This window comes from Adiantum capillus-veneris, chromosome 12 (genome assembly GCF_014529385.1).
Source record: "Adiantum capillus-veneris isolate H3 chromosome 12, ASM1452938v2, whole genome shotgun sequence".
Lineage (NCBI taxonomy): Eukaryota > Viridiplantae > Streptophyta > Polypodiopsida > Polypodiales > Pteridaceae > Adiantum > Adiantum capillus-veneris.
In genome coordinates, this window is record NC_140942.1 from 21,768,453 (window position 1) to 21,787,637 (window position 19,185).

Genomic DNA, 19,185 nt, shown 5'->3' on the forward strand with positions numbered 1-19,185 from the left:
CATGAGATCGTTCCATGGAACGTGCATGGATTAGGTGGGCCCCAGTTTCAGTGTCAGAGGGGCCAACTGCGTCAGGAGCTTCAGCGATGCCTTGTGGGAGGAAAGATTGACCTTCTTATGCTACAGGAGCATCATCTGTGTGAGAGCCGCATTAGACGTTGTAGTCAGCTTTTGCGTGGACGATACGAGACTTTTTGGTCAGTTGCATTTGGACCTGGAGGCATCCAGGGCGGGGTATGTATGACTATTGCGGATTCTTTGCAGTAGGCCATTGTGGGCATACGGATTATTCTGCCAGGCAAGGCTTAGTGGATCACTATGCACGTTGAGGGTTGCCTCGTGGGCTTCCTGAATATCTATGCGCCCAATGTGGCGAGTGTACATGCAGAGTTTTAATCTCAGATTGTTCAGTCTCTACCACAGGCAGAGCAATGGTGCATTGGGGATGACTTCAACATGTTGGAGGTCCCCTCTAACAGGATTGGAGGTAGCCATACTACTGTGCATGGAGTTGAGTTGGCAGCTTGGGAGAGGTTTTGTATGAATCTGCGGGTTTCAGATGTGTGGCAGTCCCCAGACAGCCTAGCCTTCTCTCGTTCGGACCGCAGAGTGGGAGGAGTGAATCTATCTCGAATAGATCGCTTCTACACTAGTGACCACTGGACAGTTTGCATTCTGGTTGGGACTTCCTTTTCGGTCCATGCACCAGTGATCCTCACAATGAAAGATATGCAGAGGAGAGAGAGCACAATGCTACGTATCCTTGAGAGGGTCTTACTGGACTCTGCGCTCAGAGAGCGAGTGGTGGCTCTTTGGACAGAGAGCTTAGACATGCAGGACTCTCCTACTGACAAAGTGGCCTCAGGACTTGCTCAGCTTAGTCGACTCTCTCTTCAAGAGTCTTCGACTCGCCTGGCTACAGCGAGAGAGGAGGAGCAACATCTCCGACGAGGCGTTGCTTCCTTGCAAAGGATGCAGGAGCAGCATCCAGCTAGTCCTTGGTTGGAGGAGCAGTTACAACAGGCTCGTCAGCACAGAGGAGAGGCGCCATGAGTTTGCTTTCCATCGGCAGGCATCTCTGTGGACCCAGGGGGGTGACAGAGTGACAGGCGCTTTCTTTAAGGCACTAGGACCCTGACATACGCATGCCAAGGTCATCCAGTTGAGGAGGCCCGACGGGTGAGTTGCGTCAGAGCCGGAGGACATGCGTGCAGTTGCTACTGCCTTTTACCGTGATCTACTGTCTGCAGAGCATCAGTCAGAGCGTCAGGATGCATGCAGAGAGCAAGTGTGGGCACAGATTCCTTGTCTTGTGACTGAGGAGATGTGCCAGAGGCTTAAGCTGCCGCTTCAGATTAAGGAGCTACACACGGCCCTTAGAGCACTTGCCCGTGGTAGCTGTCCAGGTGAGACCCCCAGCTTTTTCTTGGAGTATTGGGACTTGCTTGGCTCAGATCTCTGCAGCACTTTTCAGTACATCCGACGCACAGGAGAGATGCCTGACAGCATGAGTGAGGGCCTGATTTACCTCATTCCCAAGGAGGGTGGCTCCTTGGATGAGATTCGACAGTGGTGGCCCATCACCATCCTCAACTCATCCTACAAAATTCTTGCCAAGGCTGTGAGTTTGAGGGTCCAGCCACTTCTAGAGAGCATTATACATGGGACACAGACAGGTTTTGTCAACGAGCGTAGTATCCTTGACAACATCTTTACTTTTTGGAAGGCTTTTGCCCTAGCGCGGCTCCATGGTGAGGAGCTGGTGATACTTCTTGATTTTGAGAAGGCCTACGATAGAGTTGACTGGGACTTTTTGGAGGGCACTCTACGCACGATGGGCTTCTCAGATGCTTGGATCAGAGGTGTGTCAGCTCTGTAAAGACGGGCACACAGTCAAGTACTTTTGTCAGGAGGTAGAGGTGATCGTTTCATGCTCACACGTTCGGTCAGACAAGGCTGCCCTCTTGCCCCCTTCCTCTTTCTATTCTATGCTGAGGCGATGAGCAGATTCTTGGTTTCACAGCAGGTTGGTTTACGTGGCTTAGCGCTCCCTATTCAAGGAGATGAGCTATTGGATGCTGAGTTCACAGACGACTCAGCCTTGTACTTGGATGGTCAGGAGGCCAACCTTCACAGGTGTGAGCAGGCTCTTGAGACTTGCTGAGGTTAGACAAGTGAGGGTGGATAAGTGTTCACATCCTTGAAATGCAACCTCTCTTGTTGTTGTGCATCAGGCGCACTGATCAACTAGAGAAAGATAGTGGCTTTCTCGGTTGGTAGTGCTCCTATGCCTGATTAGATGCCAGGTGAGGGTTTCAGATGGGGGAAAGGTGAGGGTTTCAGATGGATTCCCCCAGGGACTGCAGTTCGATACTTGGGCTGTCAGGTTGGCTTGGACTTGTCTCCCGAGCAGCAGATTGCTCCCCTCCTATTGTCCATCAGGAGGATGTTGTTACATTGGAGCTCCGCACGACTTTCTCTGTTTGGCAGAGTCGTAGTGGCCAACCAGGTTTTATTGGCTATTATGTGGTACATCACTTCTCGTTGGATCTTTTCAAGTTCTTGCATCACCCAGGTGGAGAGGCTGATCAGGAACTTCGTTTGGTCAGGGCGGAACACTCAGATAGCCTGCGCCAAAGTGGCATGGCAGGTCATCATTCTTCCTTGTTCTCAGGGAGAATTGGGGATTATAGACCCAGCACAGCAGAGCAAAGCCCTTCTAGGGAAGTTTATCGTTAGAGGACTTCTTCCAGGGGAGGAGTCCTGGAAGGATTTTTTGCTTCAACGGCTTAGTGCGAGAGTGCCTCAGGCTGGAGGCCCTTGGCGACCTTCAACTAGATGGATTTTCACAGAGATGCACAGAGTTGGCTTGAGAAGGAGACGAGAGGACCGCTTCATTGTGAGTCTGCTCCGATCCTGGGAGCAGCTGCAGAGAGGCCTGGAGCAACGCTAGCCTACTTGCACGGAGGAGCGCCTGAGACAGCCCCTTGTTTGGAACCCCCATGGTTAGCACTCAAAGAGGCCACTTGGTTGGTAGTAGGCCTCATGTTTCCTGGGGTCCCATGGCAGAGGGTCCACCACGCACTTTAGGTGACTGGCTATAGTTCTCAGGCTTGTTAGAGGAGCTTCAAGGCATCCACCTACAGGGCATGAGAGGGGTGCAGAGCATGTGTCAGGACATCACAGACGCAGTACCAACTGAGTGGCTCACACCTCTCGAGTCAGCAGCACCCAGATGGATGGGGGCCTTCACGCAACTAGAGGTTCTCATCGCAGTTTGGGCTTGCTGAGAGACTGTACCCTCCCTGTTCTTTGAGCTACAAGGTGAGGGTCGCTTACACAGAGTTTCAGTAGAGGCCCCACACATAGCAGAGTGTTGTTTTCAGAGGATCCGAGTTGTGGGCATCTTTCGGAGGACTTGCATCATTGATCCTGACCCTGCAGCTCTTGAGACTGGCCACTGGAGGCTGCGGGCCTGGGAGTGTTGTCCACTGGCACGAGTGCAGTGGGATCCTGGAGAGTGGTTTTGAAGGGACCCTTTCTCCTCGGTCGACCATCTAGGTGTCCCTTTCTTTCAATACACTGTTCGACTGGGACGTACATACTGGCAGCGCGGAGATAGGCTCGTCTTGCTGTAGCAACTCATTGGCAGAAGGAGGGTCTTACAGTTGAGTTCTTGGCAGCTTTTTGGGAGAGGTTGTGGGACTCCATACAACCGCGGCAAGTCACTTTGTTCCAGTGGCTGGTTGCACATCGAGCTACAGCAGTTGGGAGCTGGCTTGTACATAGTGGTCTCTAGGTAGCATGTGCAGCTTGTGACCATCTTGTGGAGAGTCAACGCCACTATCTTTGGGACTGCCCTTTGGCACAACAGGTTTGGCTTCGTATTCTTTGGCTGATGCCAGCTTTTTCCACATCACGGCAATACACTGGGGGGGCAGCTGCTTGATTGACTCTCATGGGCCCGGCACTTCAGTTTGAGCTATCCTCCACCAGCAGGATGATAGTGATGCATGGGGGTCGACCTACACTCCAGCCTGCTATAGAGCTTACTCCACAAGAGTTGTGCAGTGAGAGAGAGGAGTGTTGGGAGCTCATCTGCGGCCTGACATTCTAGTTCATCTGGCGGGCCCGCTGCTTCCGCATCTCTGAGGCTCGCTCTGTACCACCAGCAGAGACTGTTCGAGATCTTTGGCTAGAGTTGATCCATACTCTCAGAGGACAGTTTGAGAGACTCCAGGGCAACTCCGACCACATACGGGAGCGTAGAGAGGCTTTCGTTCAACTCTGGCGTCCTGGACCTTTCTTCACCATGGTCCAGGGTGTGCTCAGATGGCACTACCGCCCACCTGTGTGGCTTTTCCCTCCTCCCACCTCTTGATTTAGCCTCATGTACATATGTTGTTTTCTCATTGGGAGAGTTTCCCCCCTCATGATTGTTGTAGCCCTCTCTTGTAGAGGTGGTTGTAGCCCTATGAGCAGTTTCATTAACTAAATAGAAGGATCTTTTTTCGGAAAAAAAAATGTACCAAAGGAGGCACAAAAAATGTTTGGGTATCCACCCTCAAAACTATATAGTGCTTGACCTGCAATATCCTATGAAAACCTTTATGTGCAGGAGGTTAAAACTAAGGGCTTTAAAGTCCACACAGACTCTGCGTAGAAATGCTTCTTCGAGGCAATCGCCATTGGAGATAGCCACTCAGAGTGCTTGATCAGAACAACAATGAAGGCTCCCTCCTCCTCTAGCTCTTGCTTAATTGCAATTGAATAGCAGTCTTGTGCCCACCCCTAATAGGATAATTGGTGTTAATCTTGTAAACCTACACACACAGCAGTCTTGTGCCCACCCCTAATAGGATAATATGGACTCCTGGCTCTGGTGGCATCGCTACTATATCAGAGTAGGCCCAAAAACACACATCCTTGAAGGATTGCATAAACGAAATTAACTGATCAAAAAGTAGCGATATCCCATAGCCAAGTAGCTAATAGAAAAAGCTTGGGATCCTTCGGTGCGTCCAAATTGGCCTCCTCCACCGGACGTGTAAATGAGCACTGGGTGCGTACTCCGTGCCATTGACAATACCTTTAATGAAGAGGGACAAATCAGGAGCTGGTGTGAGACCAATGTGAAATCTTCATATATCTTCTGCAGCCATTGATGGTAGCTCACATGCAGAGAGGATCGATCACCATGGCAATGATAAGAGACTGGCTCCGTCAGTTGTAAGGCCCAACAGAGAGGGTGTCTATAATAGAAGATTCAAATAAACATGAAGGCTCATGGTAAGTGGCCACTGGTCTAAGCTCCACCACTACTATGAGAGGACTCTCTGAAGGCTATCAGCTGAAAGGGGTTGCTGGTGCTGAGGCAAGGAGGGAAGGATTTGTCCTTGAGAGGCACATGGACAAGGAAGCAACGCACCAGAGGGAGTGGGGGTAGAAGATGGGATCATCATCTGGCTGAAGTGAGTAAGGTTCTCCGATTGGGTTCTTGTGATCCCTTTTTGTGCATAGTTGTGGCCATATGTGGACACTCATCAAGGTTATGTGAGTGGATTAGAGGAAGATTGAATCCTATGAGTTTATCCTCGACAAATCACATTTTCTTATCGTTTTTTCTCTCGTTGTTTTGTCAAATTGAGTGCATCCATGACACTTTTCAATGGGGATAGCTATCATGGCATGTCTAGCAGTGTAGAGGGTGGCTAGTCGAGGGTGATTTGTGCCAAAGGTAGAGAAATGAGTGAGAGGAGATAAGCTCAAATCATTTTGAGTGAAATATTTGATGTTATAGCGGCCACCCCCTAAATCCATTACAACATTTGTCGCACAAATAACTCTAAGAAAATCTATATTTAGAAAACTACACTCCAGAGGACTAAGACCGCATAGCCCTCTCATACAGGCTAAGCAGCTAACTTATTCCTTCAGTGGCCTATAGGGTTAGCATCAACCTGTGATAGAGAAAGAAAACTGGGTTCTGATTTACCTAATCTCATCATTCACAAACTACCTTCAAAACAGAAAAAAAGTACAAGCATGTAGATCCTATTTTTAGATACCTCTCATCCAATCTTTGGAAGTTCCAACCCTTGATGGGCATCTTTTGTAGGTTGAGCATTCTCAACTGGAGTAATGCTTTGAATATCACCATCTACCTGCACAAGTAGAAAAAAAAAATGTAGTACAAACAGGTATATGATAGACACAGAAAATTATATACGTTAAACAAATAATAATAACAAATTATATGAAAGTTTCTTCCGAGTTATTTATTAAACTAACAATCACTGCCCAAATCAAAAATCAGAAAGCTTGAACATCTTTGTTATGGTCATTTTGTACGTTGACTGAAACTTCTATTCTACATAATTGAAAAATGTGGAAGACATATCCCCATTTAGACACTTCAAAATTATGGACCTCCACCTATCACATATTACTCATAATCTCACAACGGGAAACCAATTGAAACAATAAACATGAGATAAGAAGTGTGACTACAATGTATCATTCAACTCTTTTTCAGCTACACCTCATTCCTGTTCTGTTTCCTGTGTGACTACAGAGACTGTTAGGCTTCCCCTTATGTGTAAGAATGTGCCTATGATGCGTCATATGACTTTCCATTCGCTACATTAGAGCGCCTCTCATTCTCTCGTGCACTCCCTCATCATTGCAGAACAAGATTTATCCACAGATTGTCGATGACTGTTTGATCTTCAATTTGCTGATGCCCACCCAGTCCTTCGTGCTTGCTCCTCCTCTTCTAAACCCCTTCCAAAGTGCAACAAAAAAAGGGTTTAACATGCAGATTTCACATTCAATACTTTATGGATAAGTTAGAAAGTTTGTTGATCATTGTCCTCAAACCCCAAGTAGCCTTCAGTATTATGAAAAGGGGACTGGTCAGAAGATCATTGGAAAACTTCTATCATAGAAGTTTCCCAAAGGCTGGGCTCAGACGGGACGGTCTCAGATGAAAGCAAAAGGGAGCTCGTATTGCATGGCCTGCAGCCATTGGACAAAATGAGATTTTACAATTCTGGACCCACCAACAAAATTGGCTACCCCCCCAACACCAGGCAGCAATTGCGCTTTGCCGCCTCCTCTGCAGCCTGGATTTAGGTTCCTGCAATCAGTAGCAAGTTCACTCAAGTAGTATCAGTGTTTTTTTCGTACCCGTGTGGTTGCCCAGCTATACTTCCATACTCGTCCGAGTACGGAAACGTACGGAAAGTGATTCCATACCCGGCAAAAAATTTGGGGCAAAATTTTTTCGCATGCAGTTTTTTGGCCATGCGAGTTGGGCTGCTGACTCTGTTATGCAGGCATTGCAGCACATCAGCGAGCTGCGAATTAGTGGCCAGCCCATCCTCTCGCCCTCTCTTGCTCACCTTCCCCAAGCCCACGAGCTAGCCTCTAAATTCTAATTTCTGAGTTTTCTATGGTTTTGTGTTTCTGTACAAAGTTTTAAACATGGTGGTATAGTATGTAGGCTTTTAAGCATCCAATGTAGTAGGCTATTTGACGTGTGGAATTTCCGGGTAGTCTGATCCGTACTTCCGTACCCGTGTGCGTCCGACGTGTGGTTCGTATGGAAAAACTATGAGTAGTATTGGCCGCGAAAATGAAAGCCAAGACGTCAACTATCATTGTGTGAACTGCACTTGTCTGAACCCACCATAAGAGCCAGTTTGCAATTATAACACAATTGAAAAACTAAATAGATAATTCATAAGAATTCCAAGTTCATAAACCTGAGGAGTGGAAGTTCCTAACCTCTGAAATGGCGATCCTCTACACAAGCACAAACATGTTCATTCAGTACAAACTTCACCAAATACCAGCTAAAACTTAAAAAATCTGTGATAACATATAAATCAAGCACTTGTACACCATTAACACTCCACACTTCGAGATATGGCCCAAACAACTACTTAAAAGTGCATATTTCACCAATAACTTCCTTCAACACGTCCAAACAAGTATGGGTCATGAAGGTAATATGTCCAGCCAACACATCCAAGGATTTAAGGCCAATCACCTGAAGTCTGTAAGTTAAATTGATTGTTGACCAAAGGCGCCTGCAACAAATTTAAGGATCATTCAACATGCCCTCTCTCTCTCTCTCTCTCTCTCTCTCTCTCTCTCTCTCTCTCTCTCTCTCTCTCTCTCTCTCTCAGCCCACGCAACCCCACCCCTCGCGCTCTCTCTGCCCACGCTACTGCAATTCATAAGCAAAAGGCTTACGCAGTCCCCCTCCTGCCCACGCTGTTGCAAGGCTTACGCATCCTGCCCATGCTGCTGAAATTCGTAAGTAAAAAGGCTCACGCAGACCCCTCTTTTTGCCCACACTGCTGCAGTTCGTAAGAATAAAGGCTTACGCAAAACATTAAAGCAGTAAAGCTTACGCAATAAATTACACCAGTAGGTGGACTTGCGTAGCAACAAACGACAGGGAGGCGGAACCTACAGTAAAGCACCAGGGACAGCAAGGATAAGGTCGTAGCACTCAAACAGCAGCAGCAGGCTCTCTCTCTCTCTCTCTCTCTCTCTCTCTCTCTCTGTGTCTGTCTGCTCGCGCGCTCCCCTGCTGCTGCTGCTCGCGCAAGCGCCCTGATGTGACGCTACTCGCCCTCGCGCCCTGCTTGCTGCCCGCGCTGTGCCGCTGCTCACTGCCCTCCCCTACGCTGCCTCTGCAACCCCGCCCCCCCTCGCTCCGCCTGCAGCCCCGCCACCGCGCCGCTCATAAGGTCCCCCCCCTCTCCTGTTCGTAAGGTGCCCCTCCCCCCTTTCTTCTACGCATAGAATGTCCCCCCCTTCTTCTACGCGTAGGGTGTTCCCCCCCCCCTTTTCTTTTACACGTAGGATGTCCCTCCTCTTCTTCTACGCGTAGGAGGTCAAAAAAAATTTATTATTTTTTTTTTCAAATCCACCGCCTTGTAACTTTCAGGTCTCATAGGTCACTATGGCCTTTTGAAGACGTTAATTCTCTCTCTCTCTCTCTCTCTCTCTCTCTCTCTCGTTGTCCCCCCCGGCCCCCCCCAACAACGCTGCTCCTACTGCTGCTCCACTGCAACACCACCCACCTGTAGCTGCTGCTTCAGAGGTCGACCCACACACCTAATCGAGCATTCCGAAGAGCCCGGCAGGAAATTGAAAACAAATAGATAGTGCAATATTAGGAATTTTACAGGGAATTACAAGAAACTCAAAAACTGCAGACCTCGTTTCTGGCAGCGACCAAGCATGAGGAAGCAGAATGATAAACACGGTCCTTTAGAGGATGCAATTCAAAAATGCAAAGAAGAAATGACAGAAACTGTTAACAAGATCAACCGCAACCTGCTAGACACAATTAAAATGCTCAAAGATCGTGTGTTTGCCCAAGAAAGCAAGATCACTGCAATGGGAGATCGTGTGACGGCCCAAGATGAAGAGATTGTGTCACTCAAGAAGGCGCTCGCAGAGGCACAATCACGAAACACACTTGAAGAGGGAGAACTGCAACCCTTAGTAATAGAAGAACTAAACTCAATCAAAGAGCAAGTGCGAGCCATCAAGGGGAAGAGCAGCACAAAGAGATGATGACTTTCTGGGTGGACGTTATTACAAAGACTCAGCAGAAGGCAGATGAAGCCCAGAAATGGATTGAGGTAGCCAGGAAAGGGAAAAGCAAGGAAACAACGTCGACACCCACCATTATCAACTTGACCCTAGAAGAGGAGCAAAGACGACCTGTGCGCTCTCTACATGTGAGAATTTGCGGTTTTACAGACAAAGATAATGTAGACGAAGAGGTAAAAGAACTCATGGCTTTGATGGGGTTCATGAGCCGATGCACTCAAGAGCTTGGAGAGTGGGCAACAAGAAGAAAAATGGGAGCAATGGGGAAACCTCGAAAGAAAGGGCACTCATCCTCCGTTTTCCCTCCATGGAAGCAAAGAAAGACTTTCTGAAGAAAAGGCAAACTCTTAGAAAAACGGGTATCTTTCTCGGGGATGACCTTACCCTCTCACAGATCGCTCATATGCAGGAGGTAATGCCAGAGATTAGAGCAGCAAGGGAAAAAGGCAAGATTGCCTTTTACCAAGATGGAAGAGTGGTGATATTGGAGCAACGCTCCACATGACGGTGTAAGGCCTATGGGACTGCACTCAAAGTTGCTACCTGGAATTGTAATGGATCTATGCGTCTTGATGTAGGTGCTTTTGAGGAGAGTTTTTCCGGGAGAGACATCATCTTCTACTCTGAGACGTATCAGACCCCTGGGCAATCTATGCCTCACATTAGTGGATACAGATGGGAGACAGCCTGTAGACAGGAGACACGATCGGAGCACAGAGGGCAGGGCTCGGGAGGAGTGGCAGTGTTATTCAGGGAGGAGCTGCAGCCATTGATACATATAGCTCGCAGGGATGATCAAGCTAGGTACATGTGGGTGAGATTGAGAGCAGAGACAAGCAGATATCTTTACATTGCTATTTGCTACTTTCCCCCAAGTACGTCAGTATATGCACCACCTAAAGGACAATGCCCCTTCTCTATCTTGGATGATGACATATGGGAGTTCTCTAGAGACGGTGACATTATCATTCTAGGGGACTTCAATGCTAGGACTACCCATCATCAGACAGTGTTTTATGATACCTCAGAGGAGATGCTGAGAGAGTTGGATGTGGTGGAGACAGGCCTATCTAGACGATCGCAGGATGGGGAATATACTGAATATGGACGGCACTTGATAGACATGGGGACTGCACATGGATTGGCCATCTTGAATGGCCTACAGAGATTCCCTACTGCGGGAGGTTTCACATGCTTTCCACACAGACACGGAGCCAGCACAGTGGATTATGTCATGGCACAGCCGAGCCTCATCTCTAGTATCCACGATCTCACTGTTGGGCATAGACCTGTTGGGGTGGCAGTGGATCATGCTCTTATGTCGTTGACCATCTCTTTCCAGTTCAGTGTAGCACACAGGCCACGGGCAGCTGCTCCTACTCGCTACACCTTCACGCGGGAGACGGACTTTGTATACATAGATGGGATATACAGACGCTTGTGCACTGAGGAGCCAGGACGACCTCTGGAGGAGCTTACTACTATACTGACACAGACTTTACACGATGCAGCAGCACAGGGATACCCACACACTCAGCTTGAGCAGAGACGCCGTTCTGAGAGCATGCCCCAGAACAGCTGGTATGATGCGGAATGCCGCGAGACTAGAGCTAGACTTCAGAGGGAGGTGCTTTTGGGAGACATCACTCACAGGCAGTCATCACAGATTGACTTCCGACGCCTAGTGCGGCGGAAGAAAAGGGCATTTTGGCTTGACTAGAGCAGGATCTTTACTAGCTATTCTTGAGTCAGGACTCACGTGAGGTGTGGCGGCTCTTTCATGAGCGATCCCCCCCACCTGCCATTACCTCTACAGAGACTTGGGGCCAGTATGCATCATCTTTGTACACAGTTTCTGGACAGCCGCCCCTCCCCGACCCCCCCGATCCATGCCCACACACATGGGCTTTTTTCACCGCTGAGATGGTGAGGAAGGCCATTGACAGGATGAGGACTGGGAGAGCATATGATCATGATGGCTTAGTGGCTGAGCATTTCAGATCTACTAGAAGAGCTTGTAGTAGTTATGTTTAATCGTGCCATGTGTGAGGGCTTACCTCATACTTGGAGGCTTTCTACGATTGTACCCATCTTCAAGTCAGGAGACCCTATGGAGCCTGGGAATTATCGCACTATCATGATTGGACACACACTGTCACGATTGTACGCATCCATTCTTGAGCAGCAGTTGAGTAGATGGGCAAAGAGGGAAGGGATACGTGCAGCTGGGCAGGTAGGCTTTAGGAGAGACTTTTCTACTGTTGACCATATCTTGACACTCAGAGCCATCATTGAGGAGGGCAGATCACATGGGAGACGGACCTATTGTAGCTTTGTGGACTTCCGCAAAGCATTTGACACAGTACCCAGAGCTAGATTGATGCGCAGATTAGAGGAGATGGGAGTACCCACAGAGCTCATTTGGGGGATCATGGCATTGTACAAGTCAGTAGTGGGGCATGTACGCACCCCAGAGGGCTTGTCCGCACCGGTTCACTCCACTATTGGTGTGAAGCAAGGCTGCCTGCTCTCTCCTACTCTATTTGGTATGTATGTGGATGAGGTTGCTGACTACATTGAGAGAGATGGTGATAGTGGTGCACAGCTGGCAGGGACATGGATTCCACTATTGCTCTATGATGATGATATTGTGTTGATCTCCAACTCTCTAGAGGGGATGCAACGTCACTTGGATGCTCTGCATAGATTTTCCCACGAAAGTGGTTTGTCTGTCAACCTTAGTAAAACCAAGGTCATGGTATTTAATACCACCCCACAGTGGATCATGAGGTCAGCGCCCGCATTCACATACGGCCAGGAGACAGTGGAGTACACAGATGCTTACACTTACGTTGGAGTGGTTTTTAGTGGACCAGCATTTTCACTGAGGAGAGCAGCTGAGACTAGATTGACCAGAGCCCATGCAGCATTGGGCAGTTTGGAGAGGATGTGTTCACAGGTTCAGTTTCAGGAGCCTCGGACGAAGCTTTGGCTATTTGACACTTTAGTGGCGTCTGCATTGCTCTATGGAGCTGAGATATGGGGGCCTTCTTTGGATCATCACGGGAGGACAGGTCGCACTGATGGGTGGGGGGACATGGAGAAGCCTTTGGTCTCTATGATCTCATGGCTAATTAGAGCCAAGGCTTCAGTACCACGTGCCATTATCTGAGCAGAGCTTGCTGCCCCCCCACTAGTAGTCGAGGCGCTTACCAGATCTGTCTCCTTCATACACCGCATGTGGGAGCTTCCCAGAGACAGATATGCCCGCCTTGCACTTGAGTCCTCTCGACAGTTAGCCATGCAGGGAGATACAGCATGTTGGTATGGTGAAATGACATCATGGTTTCACGCACATGGGTTCAGCATAGACAGATTGCCCCCCTTCCAGTAGTCGAGGCGCTTACCAGATCTGTCTCCTTCATACACCGCATGTGGGAGCTTCCCAAAGACAGATATGCCCGCCTTGCACTTGAGTCCTCTCGACAGTTAGCCATGCAGGGAGATACATCATGCTGGTATGGTGAAATGACATCATGGTTTCAGGCACATGGGTTCAGCATAGACATATTACCCCCCTTACAGTACTCATTAGAGGAACCCTCTCTGACTCTTACACAGTCCGAGATCACCAGGCTCATCCGACAAGACCTGGCTCAGCTAGACATCAAGAAGACATGGATACAACCAGTGCAGGAGCTGGGCACGAAGATGGCTTTCTACAGAGAGCATCTTCTCCAGCTTACAGAGGACGGTTTATTGGCGAGGCCCAGATACATGGACACTCACTTGTCTCATGGGATACGATGTGCCATTGGCCAGATACGCACATCTTCACACCAGCTACGGATCGAGACTGGGAGATACAATGGAGTACCAGCAGAGGCCACGACATGCCCCCTGTGTGACATGGAGCTAGAGACAGAGTTGCACTACACATGCCACTGCCCTGTCTACTACGAGATACTGTAGCCTGCTACTACAGTGTCACTTTCACACGACAGTAGTTTACAGTTGGGCTTTAGTCAGTTGGTCTTTGGTTGGTCGGCTCACACTTGGGCAGAGACACGTGGCAGGGTGGTCTAGTGGACATCGTGGCCAGGTCACCACCGCCACCCAGTGGGGATAGACTTAGATGATGTTCTTTATGAGCAGTTGGTGGCTCTTGATGATTGTACATATGAGTAGACGTTTTGGGCCAGTGGCATTATCTTTGTACGTAGTCGTCTAGAGTGGGTCTTTTTACACAGAGCACGTCTGCACCATCCCAGCACATATGAGCCTCGACACCCCCATTGTACCTGTGAGTCCTGGGCTGGAGCTGTGTGTGCTACCACGCCAGAGTCTGTATCAGTCTTTGAGAATAGTCGAGTCATATGTTTTGGTCTGCTGTTGTGTCTTTGTGAGCTCAGTATGAGATTCAGTTGAGTGAGATTGTCACGCACATTGCACTGAGGACCACCCACTGTAGAGAGCATGACACATTATCCGTGCAACAGGTGCTCTCATTTTGGCAATCACGGTGGGACCTCAAAGGAAGTCTCACTCTTGTGGGAATAGAATCGTGAAGCTAATCGGTTGTTACCTGGCTCTGCACACTTGCTTACACTGTGTAGATAGTCTACAAGTCTGGTCCTCTCTTGCCCTGGTCCAAGTCCTGGTCCTTGTCCTAGTCCTCGCCCCTAGTCCTTGGTCTTTGGTCCTGGTCTAGTCCTCGCCCTGGTCCAGCCCTCCTCGTCCTGCCAGCTAGGTGGTCTAGTCACTGGTCCTGGACCAGGTGGTCTAGTCACTATCCTCACTTGTTCTGTGTTAGACCTGTGCTTTTCACTGTTCACTGCATGACACATACAAGGCGGTCACTTGAGCGTCAAAGCGCACTACTGAGCCCTCTGAAGCACTATAACAGAAGACGCCCGGTGGTATCTAGTAGAAGTCCATTAAACTCATCAACCTTACCTCCACATATGCCATCCCCCATTCCTTCATCCGGTTCCACATCTTCCAGATCACCTTCTCCAGTAAAGCCCTCTCCTATTCTGCTACAACAAGGGGCCATGGAGTCGTTGGCTAGCGTGTTGGCCAAGGTAAACATCAAGTTCCCCACCTTCAAAGGACTCTCCTCGGAAGATGCGGACGACCATGCACGGAGGTTCGTATCTCTCTGTAGAGGACGTGGTCTTAACAGGGAAGATGCTTATCTGGTACTTTTTCCATCCACCTTGGACGGCTTAGCAGACAAATGGTACAGCCAATTTGCAGAGAATCATTTTGCAACTTGGGCAGACTTAAGACAACAGTCCTGTGTAGCTTTCAAGCCAGGCGACTACCAAGAAAAAGTGTTGGATGAGTTGGCCAACATGGTGCTCCAGCCAGAGGAAACTTTTACGGAGCTTATGACCAAAACCAAGTCTCTGGTTGCCAAGCTTCCCCAGCAACTCGGTGAATTCATGGTTAAGAAGTGGGTGGAGAAGGCGCTTCCAAAAACCTCTCAGCAAAAACTCCGGGAGAGCCTCCGACCTGACGCCACTATGGAGGAATTCATCGCAGCTGCTACTAGAATAGAGGGGGCTAGGAAGCTGTTCAACAACTCTCCTCACATAGATACTCCCTCTATGTTCTCTGAAGGATGTCCTGCTGATCCTTTGACTTCTTTGCGCAGGGAACTCGAAGCCCTCAAACTACAACGCGCCCTCCAAGAAGAGAAATCAATCTCTTTGAGACAAGAGAAACCATCGCACCTGGAGGCTTTCGATCAAATCAAGAGAGAACTAGAAGAGCTTCGGTCTCAGCAGGAGACCAAAGCTATGGTATGGTGCAGCTCTTGTCGCTCTCCTGGACATCCTTCACATGACTGTCCACTTCGGGCTTATTGCCACTTCTGCGAAAAATCTGGGCACGAAGATAAGGATTGTTACTATATCAAAGGATTGCGGCAAATACAACAAAATCTAGGTCCTTCTCTCCAACAAGGGCTAGCACCTGCATCCAACATGGTCTCACCCTACGGCCATCAAAACCCGTTGCCTCCTCTGCTGACAACACCCCCTATGCAACAAGGTATGCACAACAACTTTGCACCCCACAGCTTTTATCATGCCAGTACTCCCTCAGTTCCCCAAAGTTTCTACACCTCAGCCTCCAGCACCATGCAACAACAAGAGCAGCGACCACCTCGTCCCCCGTTTCGTCCGTCTAATCGGCCAATCCTATGCTACAGATGCGGTGAATATGGGCATTACCAAAGTAAGTGTCCTTTACCTGAAGGGTCTCCTCCTTGCAGACATTGTCCGGAGTCTAAGGACCACTACAGTAAAGATTGTCCCAAACAAAGGGCATCCTCATCTTCAGGCCCAAATCAAAATCAACAAGAGTTTACATTCCCGAAAATCAATCTAATCACAGTGAACACCACCCCTCAGCCAGCACCTGCTACACATACAATTCAGCCACAACAAGCAGCAGAGCCTACTGGGGTGCTCACTCGAGCACAAAGAGCAGCCCTGGGTTTAAGTTTGCCAACTGGACCATCCGGTCCAACACTTCAACAACCTGTTCAAAATGTCGCACCCGTAAATGGTGCAAAGAATAGGCCAATCTCTCTATGCTTTCGGACATTGATGGAGCCTTGCTCGCAGCAGTAGCTGACTTGCAACACGTCAAAGTTTCTGAGGAGGCCCAGGTTGTAGAAGCTAGGCCCACTGCGGAAGCAATCTTGAAGAACACCTTTCAGCAAGTATCTCTTTATGAGATGCTTCGGCTAGATGCAACTCTTAGAAGTGACACCCTCTCAATAATTCAATCTTTGTACCCTGGTACAGGGCCTAGTGGCGGGAACCTACCTATGCAGCCCCTGGAGTCCTACATGATTTCATATCCAGCTGCTCCCCTCACCGACTATAAAAGTCCACGTCTTACTGTATCTATTCTTGGGCAGTCATTCTCAGGCGTCATAGTGGATGGTGGGTCTGGAATCAATCTGATGCCTGAATTTACCATGTCAGCCTTAGGTCTACAGCCTACTCGCCCTGCTCCATTCACTGTTACATTGGCAGACCAGAGGACAGTCTATCCTGTGGGCATAGTAGAGAAGGTGCCTTTGAAGGTATAAGACTTCACATTTAGGTTGGATTTTGTGGTGGTCAGTCTTCCTCAGGTGGAGGGAGGATTTCCCTTACTGATTGGTAGACCATGGTTGCGGCATACTAAGGCACTTCATGATTGGGGAAACGACGCCATGTGGATACACACTCCCGGCTCCCAAATGCAACCAATCCGGCTTGAAGGAGGGATGGATCCAATGGCTCAGCACAGCTCATTGACAATACAGTACAACCCCGACCCTGAGCAGCCCATCCCACCTAACGGGTCTGACGAGGACCTGCTACAGTGGTTGAAAGCTACCACTTCGATGCCATGCTACATGGTCTCTACTCAAAACTTACCTGTGCCGCCAGTAACACTCTCTCTTCAAAATCCTCAGGAGGACACTAATGTCCAAAGTCCTACAACAGACAGTACAACAGTCGAAGAAGTAAGTGTGTCAGCCCCAAATTCTCATGCGTCGAATGACTCGCCGATGGAAGCCCTCGGTCTTCGGGAACCTATAACACATCACCGAAGGGGGAAGAAATCTCCTCTGCATGCACTCGCCAAAGATTTCCCCCTTCCTCGAGCATCTCTCAAGTCGAACCCCCCTTCAAAAGCACTCTATCATGTCGTCTGCATCTGAAGATTTACCCTTCGAGGAGCTCCCACAGGGATGGTTACAAGAAGAGTATGCAGAGTTTCCAATTGATCAAACACCTGCACATGATGTCTTGAAGCTCCAAGAGGCAGCTCACCTCTCATCTTCAGAAGCACCCTCTCCAGCTACACCCCCAGACCCGGTCAGAGAAGTCAACCTGGAAGATCCTGACAACCCTCAGCACGTACTATTAGCAGCTTGGTTATGGGAGCATCCCGCATTACTCAATCAGGTAGTCTCTTTCATACACTCTTTTAAAGATGTTTTTGCTTAGTCCTACAAGGATTTAGAGGGGATTCCACCAGAATTGGGTGTCCACACTATACCTCTGGTTGAAGGGGCTAAGCCTGTAAGAGGCCGAGCTTACAAGCTCAACCCGAAGTATGCTGAGGCAGTCAAGGCAGAGTTAGAAAAAATGCAAGAGGCAGGGATCATAGTACCTGTGGAGCACTCTGAGTGGTTATCACCTATGGTGATAGCGCCTAAGAAGAAATCCAACAAAATCCGTGTGTGTGTCGATTATCGTGCTTTGAATAAGGTAACTATCCCAGATGGTTTCCCAACACCTTTCACTGAGCGTGTGCTCGAAGATGTAGCAGGGCATGTATTGTACAGTTTCATGGATGGGTTTAGTGGATAAAATCAGTTGGGCATCCATCCAGGTGATCAGCTGAAAACGGCCTTTGTGACTCCCTGGGGTATTTTTATATACACTCGAATGTCTTTTGGGTTGAAAAATGCCCCACCTTCTTTCAATAGGGCGGTATATCTCATCTTTTTTCCTCTGCTTACGGATCATCTTCGCATCTTCATGGACGATTTTTCGACCTTCTTAGGTGCTCAATGTTCAACCCCAGTGGAAAACCTAGAGGAACACCTCGCTCAGCTCTCTGCTGTCTTCCTCATGTGCAGAGAGGCACGCCTAAAGCTAAATCCTAACAAATGTCATTTTTTGGTTACTAAAGGCACACTTCTAGGCCATGTGGTATCTGCTAAAGGTTTAGCCCCTAACCCAGAGAAGATTGTGGCAATCTTAAAGTTACCACCTCCCATGAACCCAAAAGGGGTACAAAGCTTTGTAGGCCACACAGGGTATCATCGCAGGTTTATACGCATGTATACATAGGTGGCTCAACCCCTGACCCGCCTAACCAGTGCTTCTATTCCCTTTCAATGGTCAAAGACAGAAGCTGAAGCTTTTGCATACCTTAAAAAATGCCTCACTGAAGCGCCTATCTTAGTAGCTTGCAAATGTTGAATTCATACATGTTTTTGTTACAAGGTGACCTCTTAATATGCTAGTTGAGTGGTGTTGTTTGCAAGAATGGCTCAAGGAGCTGGCATAATATGAAGCTTTTACGATGGCACAAAGCTCTCCTCAATGGCAACGTGGCTCCCACTACACTAAAAATCATTATGCTAACATGGAGAGATCCCTAGTAGGACAATGCAACATCTTTTCATCAGCAACAACACACCCTTTTCTAACATGAGGGCACTCCTACCAAGGATATTTTTATGTGATAGGTCACCCCATACCATGCCATATCATGGAATGGATGTAAGAACTATGACCGCACTACTCCTTGGAAGTTGTTCACAAATGTATGTTTATCAAAGTTAATGAGAAGAAATTTGGACTTTTTTGTTTGTTAATGTGAAAGAGCACTCTAGGTCTACCATATTTTAGATTGTTTGATAAGTTAAATAAGATTTGTAGTCATTTAAAGTGTAAATTTGTTTTTGTTTGGTAAGATTGTACATGAGAAGACATGATAAAGTAGAAGAGATCTTGACGGAATAAA

The 19,185-nt window shown here is 48.4% G+C and overlaps 2 protein-coding genes across 31 annotated transcripts in view; one reads left to right on the plus strand and one right to left on the minus strand.

Annotated features, from left to right (window-relative positions):
• LOC147445442 (uncharacterized) overlaps positions 1-8,787 on the minus strand; it is a 69,334-nt gene extending 60,547 nt beyond the window's left edge. For 9 of the 30 annotated variants that reach the window (XM_086524968.1, XM_086524966.1, XM_086524967.1 and 6 more), the window contains exons 1-3: positions 8,260-8,787; positions 8,054-8,093; positions 6,069-6,164 (exon numbers count right to left, since the gene is read on the minus strand). In XM_086524968.1, coding sequence (XP_086381094.1) covers positions 6,072-6,164; positions 8,054-8,093; positions 8,260-8,309 — 183 coding nt within the window. In that variant the 5' untranslated portion in view covers positions 8,310-8,787 and the 3' untranslated portion in view covers positions 6,069-6,071. Of the gene's footprint in view, positions 1-6,068; positions 6,165-6,496; positions 6,784-7,766; positions 7,807-8,053; positions 8,094-8,259 lie in introns of those variants that run through there. The other 21 variants (XR_015189778.1, XR_015189777.1, XR_015189779.1 and 18 more) reach the window with 7 other exon arrangements.
• Positions 8,788-15,029: 6,242 nt separating this feature from the next.
• Positions 15,030-16,502, plus strand: LOC147445443 (uncharacterized). Its single transcript, XM_086524587.1, has 3 exons — positions 15,030-15,629; positions 16,226-16,369; positions 16,455-16,502. The coding sequence occupies exons 1-3, from the start codon at positions 15,030-15,032 to the stop codon at positions 16,500-16,502; spliced, it is 792 nt and encodes a 263-aa protein (XP_086380713.1).
• Positions 16,503-19,185: the final 2,683 nt, after the last annotated feature.

Coding starts and splice junctions, on each gene's coding strand:
- LOC147445443 (XM_086524587.1), top strand. CDS start 15,030: ATGACCAAAACCAAGTCTCTGGTTGCCAAGCTTCCCCAGCAACTCGGT. Junction 15,630..16,225: donor TAGCACCTGCATCCAACATG/GTCTCACCCTAC, acceptor TGCAAAGAATAG/GCCAATCTCTCTATGCTTTC. Junction 16,370..16,454: donor TGAAGAACACCTTTCAGCAA/GTATCTCTTTAT, acceptor ACCCTGGTACAG/GGCCTAGTGGCGGGAACCTA.